This window comes from Mus pahari, chromosome 21 (assembly GCF_900095145.1).
Source record: "Mus pahari chromosome 21, PAHARI_EIJ_v1.1, whole genome shotgun sequence".
In the NCBI taxonomy this organism is placed as follows: domain Eukaryota; kingdom Metazoa; phylum Chordata; class Mammalia; order Rodentia; family Muridae; genus Mus; species Mus pahari.
This window is the reverse complement of record NC_034610.1, coordinates 33,109,611-33,127,657: the sequence shown is the minus strand read 5'-3', so window position 1 is coordinate 33,127,657 and position 18,047 is coordinate 33,109,611. Positions and strand designations below refer to the sequence as shown.

At 46.9% G+C, this 18,047-nt stretch overlaps 1 protein-coding gene across 3 annotated transcripts in view; it reads left to right on the top strand.

Moving 5' to 3' along the window:
- Positions 1-18,047, top strand: part of Sash1 (SAM and SH3 domain containing 1) — a 227,095-nt gene that overhangs the window by 136,744 nt on the left and 72,304 nt on the right. For all 3 annotated transcript variants that reach the window (XM_029533050.1, XM_021221083.2, XM_029533049.1), the window contains exon 4: positions 95-144. In XM_029533050.1, coding sequence (XP_029388910.1) covers positions 95-144 — 50 coding nt within the window. The remainder of the gene's footprint in view (positions 1-94; positions 145-18,047) is intronic.

The window sequence follows — 18,047 nt, the reverse complement described above, 5'->3', positions numbered from 1 at the left end:
TTAGTTTGGCTTCTGCCTTTTCTCCTAAGTGACATTCTGTAGAAATCAGACTCCGCTCTCCCAGGCTGACACGAGAACCTTCTCTCTCTTCTAGGAGTCCCTAGGCTTCTGCAGCGCAGTGTCAACACCAGAAGTGGAAAGAAAGTAAGTCACCCTCCTCCTGCCCAGCCTGAGCTTCTGGGACAGCGTCAAGGTTGGAATGGGATGTGATATTTTTTAACATGTTCTGTGTGGCACATCTACCAAGGTGGGCTTCGCAGTCCAGCTGGGGATGCCTGAGGCTTTTCAGGAGGGTTATTAATTTTGCATAACTAGTTGCAGGGGAGCCCCCGAATAAATGCCTGGAGCTAAAGGAAAGGTCAGGTAAGTCAATGGGAGTAGAGTTGCATCTTTGATGTTAGCTTTTAATAGAGGATGAAAAGCAGGAAGGAACCAAGTTTTTGTTGTTGTTGTTGTTGTTGTTGTTTGTTTTTTTTTTTAAAAAACAAAATAAATTCTAAGTAAAGCAGTAGATTTTGAAAGGCTTCCCTGTTTAGGTATGCCGTCCCCAAAACATGTGATGTGTGTGCAAGAAGCTGGCGCAGGCTGGTGAACCTGTTCTGTTAAAGGAATATTTTTGTTGTCTTGTCCTAACTTAGACTCTATAAGTTCTGCTCCCATCCAAGATAATGCTGTGTTTTTATATGTGCTGCATTTCTTTTGGACAATTTAAAAAACAAAACAAAACAAAACAAAACCCACCAAACTTCTTTATATATCGGCTTTTCCTTTTCTGTTTTATTCTGGTATCATCATGCTAGACTGTTCTACCTGTGATTGTACCGAAGTAAAGAAATTTAAAGAAAGTCCACCTCTCTAAGCAGACACTTCCTCTGGCCCAGAGCCACTTGTCCTGGTTTGTGCCAAGGGAGGCAGAGCAGTGGTTTAGGGATGAAGTATTTTAGGAATGAGAGGCACATGCTGGGCCAGCCTGTGTGTGCTTTACAGCCCCCTCCACCTAATCCGGCCACGTGTGTGCTGCTGGCAGGGTCCAGGAGTGACTGCCACTTTACCAGAATGCTGCAGTGCTTAACCTAAGGGGCCGAGTAGGCTTGGGGGCAAGACTAAAGAATAATTACCATCGAAACCAAAGAGCTAGCAAAAAGCAGAGGCTAGAGGATGTAAGCACATACTATGGGAGCATCTCCTGTTCCAGTTGCCTTGTATCTTGCCAGGATCCTAGTCACGTCCAGGCTGAGGCAGGCCCAGGGTATACGTGCACACTGGCTTTGAACTTGGAGGTACTGAGGTATTGGGGAAGCACTGGGCACAGGGGCTGTCCTTCAGGAAAGAAGAAGAAATGCTCTTCCTTCTTAGGGGGAAGTGACTCACCCAGTATGGATTAGCCTCGGTTAAGTTGGGTATTCCTTTCCCTCAGTGGTGAGGAGTCATGTTTTCCCTGTTGGTATTCTTTCCTTCAAAATATGGTGTGTCTCCTGTGGCCAAGGGAGAGACAGATGGACTCCTGAGGTTAACAACAACAAAAAAAAATCTGCACCACACACACTGTTTACAACATCGCCGCCAACCCCGTCTCCCCGGCCGTATGGTGCAGCCATTTTGCCTCTGGTCTTTTAATTGGTTCGGGTCTAAGTATTTCTAAACATTTTGAACTTTTAAAAAAGGTATCTGATTCATTTCTCTAGTAATGTTTCTTGAAAATTATAGCATTCCTTTTTAACTTCAAAACAAAGCTCTGCTTCAGAACCAGCATTTACTGACATGTGTGTATTCTTTGTTCTCTCCTGTCTCTGTCTCTGTCTCTGTCTCTGTCTCTCTGTCTTTCTGTCTCTGTCTCTCTCTGTCTCTCTGTCTCTCTGTCTCTGTCTGTCTGTCTGTCTGTCTGTCTGTCTGTCTGTCTGTCTCTCTCTCTCTCTCTCTCTCTCTCTCTCTCACACACACACACNACACACACACACACACACACACACACAGTTGCTGAGCTATTGGAGAGTAAGTGACCCACATCACAAGCTGGAACCTTTAAGTCCTTTGGCATTTCTTAAGGACAAAGAAAGACCCTCTTGTGACTGAACCACATGGGATTTGCCAAGAAAAACACTTACAGTGAGTTCTGACTTGCAGCTTTCTCTCATTGTCCCAGTGCTGTCTTGTATAGCAGTTTTTGTTTTTGTTTTTAATTTTAATTTTTAAAAAAATGACTCATGACGTTGTCTGAAAGGCTTTCTTAGTCTCTTGCCGTCTTTTCCAGAGTGGGCTCGCTGTCTTATGTTAGGTCTTTCTTGTTTCTTTTCTGCACAGTACGTTACATCAGGAGGCTCATGTCGCCCACTAATCCCATGATTAGTGATGCTGAATTTTGATCATTTGCTTTCCATGGTAGCTGTCAGGCAGCTTCTGGGAAATAATGCCCCCCCTTTTTTTTCTTCCTCTTTGAAACACTCTAGGAGGAAAATATCTGAGACTCCAGCCCAGCTCACCCCTCATCAAACTTCTACCAGGTTCTTAGATTCAGCAATTCTTCCTGAGTCAATTTTTAACGCAATGGCTATAAAGTAGAAGACACTTATTAGTTGATAATTATTTTGAGATTAAAATACTTTTAAGAGGTTCCAGGTTTTGTCTTGTCCTGAAAGATGAGCTATCACTCTGAAATGTCTCAGTCAGATATAGTTAGGACAGATTTAATGCACGATTTACTTCGAAAAGTTACTCATTGGGCTTCAAAGTGCAGGTATGTATGCTCAACCGGAAAATTCCCCAATTCCTCCCACCCAGACACTGGCTGGCACCCTGGCAGTGAGTTGCTCATTGAGCTTGTGGAAGATGGCCTGGTGAGCCAGTTGGTTGTGTCTGGTTAGTGTCCTTTGAGTGTCTGCCAACTAAAACACTTCTCTGACTCAGAATGTTGCTTTATGGATAGAAATGTTCTTCTGATTTTTATTCCAAACGTAAGAGACCTTAGTAAACAAAAGGATGGGCTCAGGGACTACAGGCAACTTCAAGCTTAGAGCATCTTTCTGCCTTCTACATCCAGTGTCCCCCAGTGTCTGCTGCCCCAAGTAAAAAGCTATGCTAAGACAGGGATCGGTCCTGGCTTATGCTGTAAGGTCTTGTTTCTTAAACAAAGAAAACAAACAAACAAAACAATACTTTTTCCAGGGTTGCTTTTCACTCACCAGGGTTTGAAGTCTGGAGTTCCAGGAAGTGGACTTGGATCAGGGAGAGGTAGGTGTGGTGAGTCCGTCATGGAGAGGACTGGAAAGAGGAGGGCGGACACAGCAGACATCGTCTCCCTTGATGGTCCTGCCTTCTTTGGCTGTCAGCTTCTGGCTGCTTGGCCTACCCAGCAAAGAGTCAAAGAGAAAGACAGACAGGGAGGTAGGTTGATGGGAAGAGAAACTGGGATTCTCCCATCCCATCACCTCTGTGACAAACACCCTCATTCACCCTGGTTTTCAGCAGGGTGGTTTCTGTTTGGCTTGTGCCACCCGGGATTAGGCACGAGACTTTGTGTGACATGGGCTACAGCCGACCTGTCACTGAGCTGCGTGGTTGGCCACCTCCCCCTTCTCTCCTGCCATGTGCTTTTACTGAGGAGATTAAGGGAACAAGGAAACTTCCCTTTGAGCCCTTAATTTTTACATCTGTCCAAATTACCCATCGATGAGCTGTAGCGTACACTTCATGGCCCCGATCCGGGATCGGTGTCTGCTGCCTTGCTGAGTGAATCTGAGCTAGATTTCTTGTTAGCAGTTATTCTCAAAGATTGTTGAAAAGCATAGCCTTTCTTCCTTTCCTTTTATTTTTCTTGGCTAGGATACATCTTTCTATCGATGAGGAATTAGGCGATTACTGTCAGGAAGCCTGACACATACTGACACAATGCCAATTTCAATAGATCCATTTTTTTTTTTTCATGTTGTTGTTCCTAATCATATACTACTTAGGACTGGCCCTGTGACTTAAGTCTTTCAGAAACCCAAACCGTGCTTCTTGTTTTGTTTTGTTCTGTTTCTTTCTTCTTTTTTAATGGGAGTGGAGGGAGTGTGTCATCATGACCGCAGAGCGGCCACTACAGCAAGGACGTGGAGGGGGGGGATGGCTGTTGGAATGTGGCGATGTCTGAACAGATAGCTCACTTCGGAAGGGAGAGAGAAGTGGGGGGGGGGGAATCATACGTTTCATAGCTTAAAGCAGAGAGTTGGGGAGTTTGAGACACTGGCTTTGGCCGTGGGTAGACTGAGTGAGCGGTGACCTGAGAAAATCCCGTCAGGACCCTCACTCACGATGTGCTTCAGCTGACACGGATCCCTGAATTCTACCACCCCTCTGGGATGGACTGAGACCCTCCGAAACCAGGAGCCCCAAACAAACATCTCCACCCCATCCACACACCCCCAAAAGCAAATAAATAAAAAGAATCGGGTTAGTCCATTGCTGGATCGCAAGAAAGTTTTGATAGCTGAACACACTTTTGCCTTGAACAAGGTATTATTCTTAAGAGCAAGAGAGTTGTCCTGTGGTAGGAGATTGGTAGCTTTCACATGAGCTAATACCTCGTTTGTGTTCTACACACACACACACACACACACACACACACACACGCACACACACGTATAAGACTGATCTGAAAGTGAGCCAGGAGCCTCAGTTTCAGGTAATGCCAGGATTCTCTGTTCGGAATGACCAAGGAGCCATGAAGCCAGCGGTCTCTGTGGTCATCAGCTTGTTTCTTTTATCTGTGCAGAGCTGGTTTCACGGAGTTGCTTCATATGGACTGCAAAGAGAACAGTAAGAATGTGTGCTTTAGGATTTGTTATCTCTGAGGATGGTTCTGGGCATTGCACTCACATCCAGTACTTACAGTCCCCTTCCTGTGATGCTCTCTAGCCATTACTGTCCCTTACTTTTACAGACACAGAAAGCGAAGCACAGGGAGGCCATTCCGTTTCTCAGAGCCGCACAGCCACTCAGTAGAAGAACCTAGATTTGATCCCAGTTAAAGGCGCTGAGCACCCTGATTCCAAACTGTTTACAGTTATTTTACTTCTGCCAAGCCGGAGGTTAGGGGCTAGGGGCTGTGATGGTAAATCATTAGTTGTCCACTTGATTGGATGTAGATCACCATGGAAACACCTGGGGGCGGAGCTTCTATAAGTGTTTTGGCAAGGTTTAACAGGAGGGAAGACATACTTTGAATTGTGGGTAGCATTGTCCTAGGGCCTGGGATCCCAATTTGAATACCCAATTGGGTACCAGCACTCATTCCTCCCTCCTCCTGGCAGAGGATACAGGCCTGGCCAGCTCAAGTCCCTGCTTCCCTGCCTTTCCCATCATGACCTGGATCCCTTCACCCCTGAGCCAAAGTAAATCCTTCCTTCCCGCCCTGCTTCTTGCCAGGTGTTTGGTCGCAATGAGAAAGGTAAGGACTGTGGAGCCAGGTGGCTCATTTGCATTAGATAAAAAGCAGTCACAACCTACATTCTGCTGCTCCTGGAAACAGGTGCCAGGTAGACTCACTGAGACCTAAGCTGGATCTCCGTCCTTTATCTATCCACGGAGGCAAAGTCTAAGATAAATCGCAAAGCTTCACCTTCGGCCGGTATTTATAACTTGTTTCTTCCAAAGTCTTTCACCAGAGTTGAACATTCACTGATTTAGTTTCACCTTTTTTCCATTCCAGTGACTACACTTGAACTTTTTTACGGCCAGGAAAAGCCCAAATATATAGGGCAATAGAAAAGGCAGATAAATAAAGGGAGCCAAAGGTGGCAGTAGAGCAGGTTCTGTGCTCCAGCAGTGGATGGGATAGATAGATACACTGTTGGTGATGGATGAACCAGCAGTGGATGGAATAGATACACTTGGTGATGGATGAACGCCGTACATGTGTGGAGCTCCGCATTGCTTTCCTGACTTGTCTGGCAGCGGGGACTTTTCCGAATGTGTCAACTTCCTATCACCCACCTAGTTAACCCTCTCTTCCCTTCGCACCCCCCTCCCCCTCATGCTCAGAAAGCTGTGTACCCCTTTGGCCTTTCTTCTCCATCTTCCTGTCTTCAGGGAAGTTGCCCCTGGTTGAGTTCTTGCTCAGTGCCTGACTCCCCCCTGACCCACCCTGCACTTCTGACTTAGCTTCCTTCCTTCTCTTTGAGCCCAGTGTCTCATTCTGTTCTCCACCCACTAAGTCACCTCACGCCCTGTCACCCTGTCCCAGGGCAGGTTCCTCAGGCTGGGCTTGTTGTGTGGTGTGCTTAGCTTTTGAACTTGCTCTCTGTCTCTGTGGGCTGGTCCCCTATGTGAGATACTTTTGCGTCACTGTGACCGAAGAGCCGACAGAAACAGTTTGAGGAGGAATTTATTTTGGCACAGGATTCGGGGGATCCAGGCCATCCCCGTGTGGAGAACACAGCGGTGGTGTCAGCTTCTAGCCCTGGCAGCAAAAGTAGGAGGCAGCCAGCCACATCCTGGTAGCTGAACAGGAACCAGGATGCTCCAGTTGGGGATAGGGGGTCAGACCGAAGCCTCAAAAGTCTGTCCCCTGTCATGAGTTCTGTCTCAGAGGTTCCATAACCTGCCAACACAACCCCACTAGCCAGGAATGACATGTCGAAACATGATTTAAACCTCTCTTCATTCATTACCTGAGCAAGACCCATCTGTCCTCTGCAAACCAACCATGAGCTTGCCTGTCCTGCGGGGCCTTTCTGGATTCATCCTTGACACCAGCCAGTTATTTCTATACTAGTCATTTTATCGCCTCTTGTCACTCCGTGATTCATGAGATCTTTAGAAGGAGATACCATTTTTGTTTGTTTGTTTGTTTTTGTTTTGTTTTGTTTTGTTTTTTTGAGACAGGGTTTCTCTGTGTAGCTCTAGCTGTCCTGGGACTCACTCTGTAGACCAGGCTGGCCTCGAACTCAGAAATCCGCCTGCCTCTGCCTCCCAAGTGCTAGGATTAAAGGCGTGGGCCACCACGCCCGGCAGGAGATACATTTTTGAGAGTAGTTTGCTTGCCTAAGGTCCCAGAGCTGGACACAAACATGCCGGGCCAGTCTTGGTGTCCTTTGGCCATTGGGTAGGGTTGACCTGCCTGGTTCCAGACTCGTTTGGATTGGGGCACCAGCTCTGCAATCCTGGGACCAGTTCCTTGACTAAATGGGATGTAATTATAGTAATTACCTCACTTAGTAAGCTATCTAACACACGGTAAGTACTCTGTAATCTTATCTTTTGCTATTAAGTGTCTAATGTAGCTCAAGTTCATGCCCTTGCCCATGGCCCTGGTGATTATGTTCTTGAACCTCAGAGGAGTCAACCTGGCAGGAACGCTAAGGCTTTCTCCTCTGGATCTTCTTGGGGCTCAGAATTAGAGTCCATTTGATAGGTGCCTCAAGCTCACGCCATGACTTGGGTTCTTTGAAATGGGATGAGACAATGGATTGTTCCCAGGCTTGGCATGGCTGTGTAGAAGACCCCTCTTGGTCGGCATTTCCTAGCATGTATTCAGTGTCTCCCCAAACTGAAAGTAGCTTATTGACATGCTTTCTGCCTGCAATCACTAACACTAAAAGGTCATCTTAAAAACAACTCAGTGACCCCTCTCGTTCATGTTCAGGGGCGCTCTCTCTCTGGACACTTCATTTGCTTTAGAACATCTCATTCAGTTTTGCCCCGAGCTCTCTTTCAATTTATAATAGCGATTCTATTTAGGCAATTTGAACCCTTTTCCCCAAGGAGTTGGGTATTTCCCAGGCCTGGGTGGGGTAGGGTTGCTTTGCCTAAAAGAAGCTTTGAGCTGATGTGGATTAAGGTCTCAATGCTGGAGAACAGGAGACTGTTATAAAGTTGTAGATGTGCACATATGTCTATGTACCCATGAGTACATGACACCAGCATGAAATACCCATGGTATTTCTACTTGTAATATCAAAATAAAAATATTGTACCAAAAAGCAAAACAAACAAACAAAACAACAACAACAAAACAACTTAGTGGAGAGAATCCCAGCTTTCACCATCCTCCCATCTGTTTCTGAGGACAGTCTCCTCCTGATTCCATCCTGCACTCTTCGGGCCTCGTCTGGCTGTCTTCATCTTCAAGCAGAAACACCCCATAACTGAACTTGTTCAATTCTCTTAACGTCTGTAAGAAGCTATTTGGTTGAAGAAGTGCTTTTATGTTATCTTTGGTAATTCCTTTATTGAGCTGTAATTCGTATGCCATGTGGTCTTTCCATTAGGGAATGTAGAACTCTCCTGTGTGGCCCTGGGTTCGATGGCTGGATGGCTGGCACTGCACACAAGCAATAAGGATGCTTCTCAGCTATTTCTAGTGTGTGCAGAGTTTCACAGACATCAGCACAGCAGTCCGTAGTTTTACAGCTTCTGAGGGACTGCATGCCTGCACCCATGCCCGTATGCATGCCCATATGGCATGCTCTTTATCCATGACTGACTGATAAGCATTTATATCATTTTCACCTTTGGTTTCTGGGAAGAATGCTACTGTGACCGTTTGTGTGTGGGTCTCTGTGCACAAATGTGTTCTTGTCTTCTTCAGCTTGGTATATATATATATATATATATATATATATATATATATATATATATATATATGCATGTTATGTAAATGTGTCATATAAACAGAAAGAAATTGTACTTTTGAAAGAGAATTTATTATATTGATAGTGCAACTATTATATTAATGGTCTATTAAGAATAGACCCTTGTGTCTGGTTCTTGGTAACTTTGCATCTAACTCTTTTAGAAACTTGTAAGAAATCATTCCCTTTGTAGTATAGTATTTCTCTACAGGCATGGTTGTGGGGGTGGCTCTAGGAGGGCGTTGGGGCTTCACCTGCCTGTGAACATTCCCTAAGGACAGGGTCAGTTGTCTGGTGTCACGTAGACCTTTCTCCAACAAGACCAGGGTCCAACACTAGAGCACCTTCCTGGGTGTGGGAGTTCACGGGTGGAAGGGTTCTTCGTCCTTGGAAGTAGAATGGATTCATTAAAAAGAACAAATCAGGGCCTGAGATAGCTAGGAAATCCAGGTCAAGCCGTGTCCTCTGGAGCTGAGACGAATGCATCCTGTCTCTACATCCTGTTTGTGACAGGGATGTGGGGTGGGATGGGCCACCCGTGTTCCCATGAGGCACAGGCCTTCCTCTGGCTGAGGAAGTCACGTGAGGCGTGCCCTTGAACAAGTTAACCAGTCATCCTGCCTGTTTGAGATGGGCTGGCTTCTCTGCAGGCTCCTTGTCCTGGGAGGTGGACACAGTACCATAGAGAACCAGGACCGCCTGGGCTATCATAATTCGGTCCTCATTCTGTAATCAGCATAGGTTAGGTTCGGGAGATGAGTGTGTTGGACCAAAGCCGTGTATTAGCATATGAGCTGTATGTTCTTTTGCCTTAATTAGGTTTGTTAATTACCATGTATGTGAAGGCCAAGGGCACAAGGGCAAGGTCCTGTCCAGGAGTTAGAGGGAAGGCTCGCTCCTCTCTGAGTCATCTGGGACAGCTCACCACTCTGCTGGGCTCTCCCTTGTACACGTCCACCTCGCTGGGATGAGTGGCCTCTGGAGGCTCCTTGACTTCAAGTGCCTTCCATTTGCCAGCCTCAGCGATGTTGGGGTTGCCTGTGTGGTTGGTATGAGCTCTAGAGCCCAGCAGAAATCTATACCCGAACTTCAGCTCTGTTAGCCTCATGAGCAGGAATAGTGGGTTTGAAGTTTCTAAACTTTGAGCTCCTACTAGATCAGTTGGACACGGTAACAGGTCTTTCCAAGGGCTGGCACATACCCAGCACAGTACCTAGCTTGTCCCCTCACCTTAGGGGGCTATGCCGCTCCCAGCAGAAGTCCTTAGGGCATCTGTCATGGATGGGGCCATACACAAAACCAATCAGTGGCCACCATTACTTAAACTTTCATTATTCCAGCTGACTTTCAGTTTCCTTTCCAGTTTCATTGGAGGAGAAGCTAAGAAACCACAGGCATTTCCTTGGAGCCCAATGTGCTCAGCATGCTGAAGTCTGCGTTTGTGCGTTTCTCTGTGCCCACACGTGTGCATGCCGTTGCGTGGCATATTTGAGGGGCTCGGCATTCCTGAATGCAGGGACTGGGGGATGGACAGCAGCTGTACTAATGTCCCCGGCCTCAGCTGTTCCAGTCCAAGAAGGGTGTTTGTTGCTCTTCATTCCGTCTGATCAGTGAGCTCCAGCTGGCTTAACCCCAGCTGGAGGCCACGTGCCCGGGTTGCTTCCTGCGAGGTGGCAGGCTGTGTGCTGCCATTGAGGGGGGGACGGGCACTGCAGCCAAAGATGTTGAACACATAGAGGTGGCTGCTTGTCTGTCCTCCTGCCCGAGAAGTGAAGAGAATATTGGGTCAGTGCTGAAGGAAGGGAAAAGAGTTCACATCTATATGCAGGCTACAGGCAGAAGAAGAGGGGACTTGACTGGAGTTTACCAAGCGATCCATGTGTCTCTGTTTATTTTTTAGATTTATTTATTTATTTTTTTATGTGCATGAGTATTTTACTTGTACGTGTGTAAGTACACAGCACACTTTCCTGGTGCCTGTGGTGGATAGAAGAGGGCATAGGACTCCCTAGAATTGGAGTCACAGATGGTTGTGAGCCACTGTTTGTGTGCTGGGAGCCAAAGTCAATCCTCTGGAAGAGCAGTAAGTGCTCTTCACTGCCCAGCCATCTCTCCAGCACCCCACCTCCATCCCGCTTTTCACTTTTTTTTTTTAATTTATTTTTTTGTTTTGGTTTTTCGAGACAGGGTTTCTCTGTGTATCCCTGGCTGTCCTGGAACTCTCTCTGTAGATCAGGCTGGCCTCAAACTCAGAAATCTGACTGCCTCTGCCTCCCAAGTGCTGGGATTAAAGGCGGGTGCCACCACTGCCCGGGTCTGTATATCTTTTTAATCCTGCTAACTAATCTATAATTTGAATGGTAACTAATCTATAATTTGGATGAGTTTATAGTTAAGGAGATCAAGGCACAGAAAGGTTAAATGGTTGCTAAGACCATGAGACTTAGCCGAGGAAGATCAAAACCTCCTCCTATCCAGGCCCATTTGTCTGCAGGCAGCAAGGCCTTACCTCTTGGAGAATAAAAGAGTAATATTTTTTGGAAGGACCCACGATGGGCTAGGCAGCTAATAAGACTTAATTTAATAAACACTTCCCACATTTCTGGCTTCTGCACAAACCTACGAGATCCCGGTAGCAGGAGGATAGAAACAAACGATGATAGGCAGCATGCAAAGCATCATGGGAAAGAGGAACCAGGGGAGGAAGGATAGAGGACTTTGGAGGATGGGCAGTAAAGGCTGTGCAGCTTAGGGCCTCAGTGAGGCAGCATGCCCACACTGTATGTTCTTCTGGGATTTGACGTCATGCGTTAGTAGGGGTCTGGCACCACAATCTGGGTGAGGCTATTCCTCCACTGTCAGATGGCATAGCTTGCAGTCAGCTGAGCAGTGATGTATGCATGTAAAATGGGAGAAACAAGACAGACTGCAGCCAGCCAGGATGGGTGCGCGTCCACAGCGTCTGTCGGCATCGCCAAGCGGACCTTTAAATCCATCCCCCGAAGAGGACCGCAGGAGTTTTTGATATCTTTCCCCACCCCTACCCCCAGTCAACATGCCTTGAGTCTGTAAGACAACAGGCTTGATTATGAGTGACGCAGACCAGTTGCTGTCCCAGGCTGCCCGAATCCCAAGGGAGCAGCAATGACACCTGCTAGCTAGGGCTGGTCTTCATGCCTGCACTGACCTTGAAGGGCAGAGAGAAAGTGGCTTCCTCCACCTCCCCTGTCTGCACCTCCCAGAAAATGCCTCAGTGGCCCACATCGGAATCCGCAAAGGGAAGAGAATTCTAGAAGCTGTGGTGCCGTGGAGCTGTGCCAGCGTACTTACTCCATGTCGGCTTCATAGGAGGGAGCTGAAAAGCTCCTACAGGGTTTCCCAGCACAACAGAGAGGAAGTGAATTCCAAGCCCCGGATAGGACCAGCAAGGCTGCTTGGAGAAAGTCTGCACTCTCATTTGGCTCTTGGTAGACCTTCAGAAGGGAACCCAAGAGGCCCCCAGTGTGGGAAGGACCATTATTGGCGAGAAGTGGATGTCCCATGGCTTCAGTGCAGCCTGACTCAGTGGTGGGAAAGCCTGAAAAATCTGAACCGCTCGGGGCCCCTTTTTCACCCGCGCTTACTGGCTCATTCTGTCATTGGGGCTTCACGGAGTGCCTCCGTGCTGGGAATCACAGCCTTGTCCAGATGAAACCAGACAGACAGGACACACTTAGGAGTGGCCTGGTTACTTGTGTCTGGGTTGTTCAGCGAGCGTTCTGTTCTTGACTGAAATTCTTCTCATCCCACTCAGATTGGGGGGCGGGGGAGGAATGAAAAAGGACCAGCTGGTACTGGCCTGTCTGTCTCTATTTGATTGACACCGTTCTTCCACCCATATCCACACCTGGGGAAACATCTGAAGTAGCAGAAAGGACAACCCTCAGGCTGCTGGAGTAGTCTGCTGTTGTGAAACCCCGGAGAGGGACTGGAGTGTTACAGTGGAGTGCTAGGCAGCCAGCTGGGTTTTAGGAAATACTACCCAAACCAGAGTCTTAGCATCTTATCACATGTTAGGGCTCAGTCTCTCAAACATAGGTGGAATTTAAGGGGGCCAGTCATCTGGCGCTGGGGGGGGGGGTCCTGTGCTCATGAGGAGCCTGGCAGAGCTTTCTGGCATCCCGGTCTCTAGCAGGTGCTGTGTGCTTGCTTTGGATAAAACCACGGCCTGTGAAGCGGGTGGGATATGTACAAAGCCATCCAAAGGAGAGGTAAAAAGCAGCCTGCGGATAAGATAAGGGTGTGTGTGTGTGTGTGGACTGCCCAGTGGCCTTTCACGCGTGAGGGCAACCAGGGTGTGACTAAGATAATGCTGAGGAATTTCAAAACAAGATATGATGAGACGGGAAAGGCAAGGGTCTCAGGTCCGTTGTGTGCAGAATGCTCTCACAGATATGTCATCACCTGTCTCTGTCGAAGAATGTAAAGTGTCCGGGGGAGAAAACAAAGCTCAAGTGTCTCTGCCGCCAGTCACCATGAAAGGGACCCAGATTCAGGTCACCACTTTGTTTGTGCTGCGGGCTAGAAGTAGGGCAGGCAGGAGGCTCCCACAGTGGTCTCCAGGAGGGACTCTAGCAAGGAGAGGAAGGGTCCCTGTATACTCTCTGGCTTTGACCTTCAGCCGCAGTCTCACCAGTCCCCCCCAACCGCTCCTGTCCCCGGAGCAGGTGACAGAAGAAAGGCTCCTTAAACCCCCTGTCCCTGCCTGGGGCGCCCGCACAAGCGGCCAGTGTGGCCAGCAGGCTTGGGGGCCGGTGAATGGGAGCTCCTGTTTGTTTCCACTGAGAAAGTTCCAACCCGCTTCCGGAGCCATTACCATGGAAACCGGGGAGGAGATAATTGAATGGAGTCTTTTTTTTATTCCTCTCATCCTCGCTCCTCCCCAGCCTGAGGCCAAACCTGGTAAAGACTGCCTCTTGAGGCTGGTTTTCTCTATAGGGCATAATAGCTTTGTGAGGAAACCCAGCTCACCTCACCTGGGATCCATTACCCAGAGTTCCCGTGGCCAAGAATGCTAAGTAGCAAATGCTACCATTTGCATCCTGGCTCTCCAGGCCTGCCTCTCTGATTGCCCCTTGGTCTCCGAGCCGAATGTAGAGGTGGCCTGTCTGTATGTTGTATGTTCAGTCAAGCTCCATCTCAGACTTCCTTGCTGGGAAACCTCTTTTTTTTTTTTGACCACATATTTGTTACACATATTCAGAAACTTCTCAAGCAGAATTAGAGGGAAAAAATAATTTTGTGGCAAACACGAACCGAGTAGCAACTATTTAACTGTTTTGTTTCCTCTGTGTTTTTGCAGTGTGGGCATCACACTGAGCCTTCTGCACACAGGACAAATGCTCGCCCCTAAGCTACATCCCACCCACCCCCAGTCTTACATGTTTTGGTTTGTTTTTCTTCTTCTTAGACTATTTAAGCTCATATAAAGTTACTTATATTTTCCTTTAGTTTTGTGGAAAATGGATTTATGAGGAGAAAAGAATCCCCCCAACCCCATTTTGTTTAATTTCTTTTTCTTTCTTTCTTTCTTTCTTTCTTTCTTTCTTTTTTTTTTTTTTTTTTAGACAAACCTAATACTTCTGAAAACATAAAAACCTAAATAAAAGCTGAAGTTCACAGGGAGCTGTAAAACGAAGGCGGAGAGATTGACTAGGTGCAATAAATAGTATGAACAAAATATTCAAGGTTCTTTACGGCGCTTCCCGCCTTTATCTGTATGACTGTGGAGGAGTTGTCAGAAGCCAGAGTTTGAGGCTGGGATGAGGGCTTAGCATTTAGCAGTTGTTTCCAGCAGCAACACCAGGTAGCTCCCAACTCCAGCTCCAGGGCTTCTGTAGCCCTCTTCTGGCTTTACAGGTAACTGCATGCTCGTGCTGGAAATAGACATATATATGTCTACCACAGACATGATGATGGTGAGATGGTGGTGGTGGTGATGGTGATGGTGATGGTGATGGTGATGGTGATGGTGATGATAATGATGTGTCTGTTTTTAAGCCAAAGGCTAAAGTTTGATGTGGGGCTTCAGGTTCCAGAGGCTGATCTACGGACCTGTATTGCATGTTCATTGCTAACACTATGAGCTCACGGTATTGGACCCAGCACTTTGAAGATAGTGGGGAGGGTGATGGTGTGACCTCTGCCTTCACGGACCCCAGCTTTTATTGAAAAAAAAAAAAAACTGGGCTGAATATTTTGAAGAGCCGAGTTTAGTTCTTGGCGCTACAACTCTCCCCTCTAATACACTGCATTGCAGTATTATTTTTTTGGTCTATCTGTAAGGATAGTGCTTTATTGCTTACCCCAGTCCCCTGTCCAGAAATTATTTCAATATTCTAAGTTGTTCATTTGTCAGATTACTCAAAAATAGTGATATTTCGAACCACATTTGCCCATGGGTAACTGAAACTGCGGAAAGCAAAAGAGCCACATGTACAAGGGATTATCGTATCAGTTGTGTGGCCTTGGGTAATTCCCTCAACTAAGCACCGTGGGCCTGAAAGATGATGAAATTATACATGCCAACTGCCCGGACCAGTGCTTTGTGAAAGTTTGTCTTCTATATTTTTTTTTTCAATTTTGTTTGGTTGTTTGTGGACACCCGACTCGCCATCAAAGAGACCCCTCACAACAGGATTCTTCTGCACACATTTATTGCGGGAGTTTGATTGCGAAGGCGAAAGACCCGGAGCCCTAGTACTAGCCCTGCTTTTATAGGCCTAGGACTGGCGTGGCCATGTCTGATTGGTTCTGCTTTCAGTCCTTAATTTACAAGCCCTGGGACGGGCTGTGACTTGGCGTGTAACCCATTTGCACCTGTGCACATTGGTTGTTTACCCGAAATACACGGGTTAATACAGTGGTAGCCAGCGCCATCTTGTAATGGCATTACATGGCTTCCCACAGTTGTTTTGTGTTTAGACGACCTTCCTGCCTCAGCCTCCCAGTACTCGGATTGCATGGGATGGACTACCATGACTGACTCTCTTTCTGTCTCTGTCCCTTTCTCTCTGTCTGTCTCTCTCTTAATTCACTAACCAACTGTGTCGGTTACGAATAGACCCTCAGGTTAATATGCCCTCAGCATCGACAAATAGCTGCACATTCTCCTATAGCCAGGACCCTGTAGGGCAGTATTCCAAGAACGGCTGAGCTGGAATTACTTCCTTTCAGCTACACCAGAGAGTGTGACTCCCTTCCTTATGGTAACCGATGACTACTTAGGTATGCTTCCCGTGTTTCAGACAAAGTAGAGAAGGAGAGCAAAGGAAGAGGGTGTATATGTCGAGATAGTTCATTTAATCACACAAACGCTAACTTTCTTAAAACTACCAGAATATTCTAGTGTTTCTTTTCTGCGTGAGGGCAATACTTGCTCTCCCTTAGCTGCAAGGGAGTCCAAGGAAGTGTTTCACAGAGTACGCTGCCACTCAGCCCAAATCATGACTCTAGCAGGAAGAAAGAAAATGAGAAAAGTTATTGAGTTTGGAGGCGAGTTAATTTATTACCTTAGAGCAAGTTAATGAAATCTACTTGATTAATTGTGGACTCGTGGAAGCTGTGTACTGGACTGTGATGTAGCTCCCTCATCAAGTAACACAGAACTTCATTATCTGTTTACCATTCATTATTTGTTTACCAAGCAAACAACAAGCCATCATTGACATCGTTTTTATATGAGACTAATCGGTCATGATTCCTTTCTATATGATCTTACTTAAAATATTATGGGCCATCCAGTATGTCATAAAGATATTCTGAAGATGGATGACTTCATTTGGAGGAACTGGAAAGGCATTTATCATAGATGCTGGGATGTATGCTGTTACTATCAATGATTATTACCAGCAACGCTAGCATCCATGTATCCCTTTTTATAGTCACTTCTTTCTTAGTTCTGAACCATTGAGTCACAAATGAAGAAAAATAGGAGGGCTGGAGATGTAGCTCATCACTTGGTAGAGTGCTTGCCTACAGACCATGCATAAGGCCTTTGGTCCCTCCCCGAGCAATGTATTAAGCCCTATGTGAGGGTGCATGCCTGCTATTCTAGCATTCAGAAGGTGAAGGCAGCGGGATTGGAAGTTCAAGATCACCCTTGGCTAGACAGCAAGTTTGAGGCAGCCTTGTCTACATTGGAATCTGTTCAAGACAGGGAAAAAGAGATAGAAAGAGGAAGGGAGAAGAGACAGAAGAAAATAAGGGGAAAATATGGCCCATACGGAAAAGTAAGCCACAGTGAGAGGCCCCTGGGAATTGAGGGACAACATGTCAATAAGGATATAAACAAACCTGTCCTGGATTTGGTTTTTGCATGTCTCTAACCCTTAACCTGAAATCACATCACAGCGTGATCTCCTCCATTCTTCTTCTGCTCTGACGTCCTGGCCTTCATGAGCCTGTAGCCCAGACACGGTCAGGCCTCGGCCTTCCACTGTGGATAGATGGCATTTGGCTGCTCGCCAGACGTGAAGGTCTTGCATTTCTGCCAGTGACCTGCCTGAATCATTAACTTGCAGGACAGGTTAATAGCGGGTGCACGAAAAGATGGACATCCCTTCAGTGCATCTCTGTGAAGGGTTTTTCAGTTGCAGAAGGCTTGGAACCCTGCTTTTTTTTTTTGGCTTGGAGGACTTGTTGGCCGCCCCGGAGGTGCCGGAGAACCAAGCTGAGAAGGTGAAGTACATTTTACGAAGGTTTGAGGGAAACGTGAGTCAAAGCCAAGGAAGAGGAGTTGCTACATTTCCTCAGGTTTCATTAAGTTCCTGCTTAGCATGTGTAGGCATGCGCTGCGCACCGTGCAGGTCATCCCCTTGTTTTCTGAATCCAGGCATCTCATGAAAGGAGTAGCCTTACTTAAAGTTAGAGTCAAGGAAATTATGGAAAGGAAATGGGATAGAAAGAGTTACAATTGTAAAAGGTCACGGATTGAGACTTCAAATGTCTTCCACGTGCTTTCAGCAGTCTCTGAGCCTAAGAATTTGTGCCACGTGGTAACAGGACCTTGTCCTTTCTTTTCTGAGCTGTGATAAAAATGCCTTTACTAAAAGCAGCTTAGGGGAGAAAGGCTGTTTGTTTGTTTGTTTGGCTTGTAATTCTAGGTTGCTGTCAGCCATTGCAGAAAAGCCAGGGTCAACACTCAAAGCAACTCGTCCAGGTCACATGCAAGAGTAGAGGGAAAGTAAGTTTGTGCGTACTTGTATAGAGCTAGCTTTCTTGACTCCTACAGTGTGAGGCTCCCTGCCTAGGGAATGGTGCCACTCGTAGTGGGCCGAATCTTCACGGATCAGTTGACATGTAATCAAGACAGTCTCCCACAAACATGCACACAGGTCAACCTGATCTCAATAGTCCTTCATTAAGACTATCCTCAGGGGCTGGTGAGATGGCTCAGTG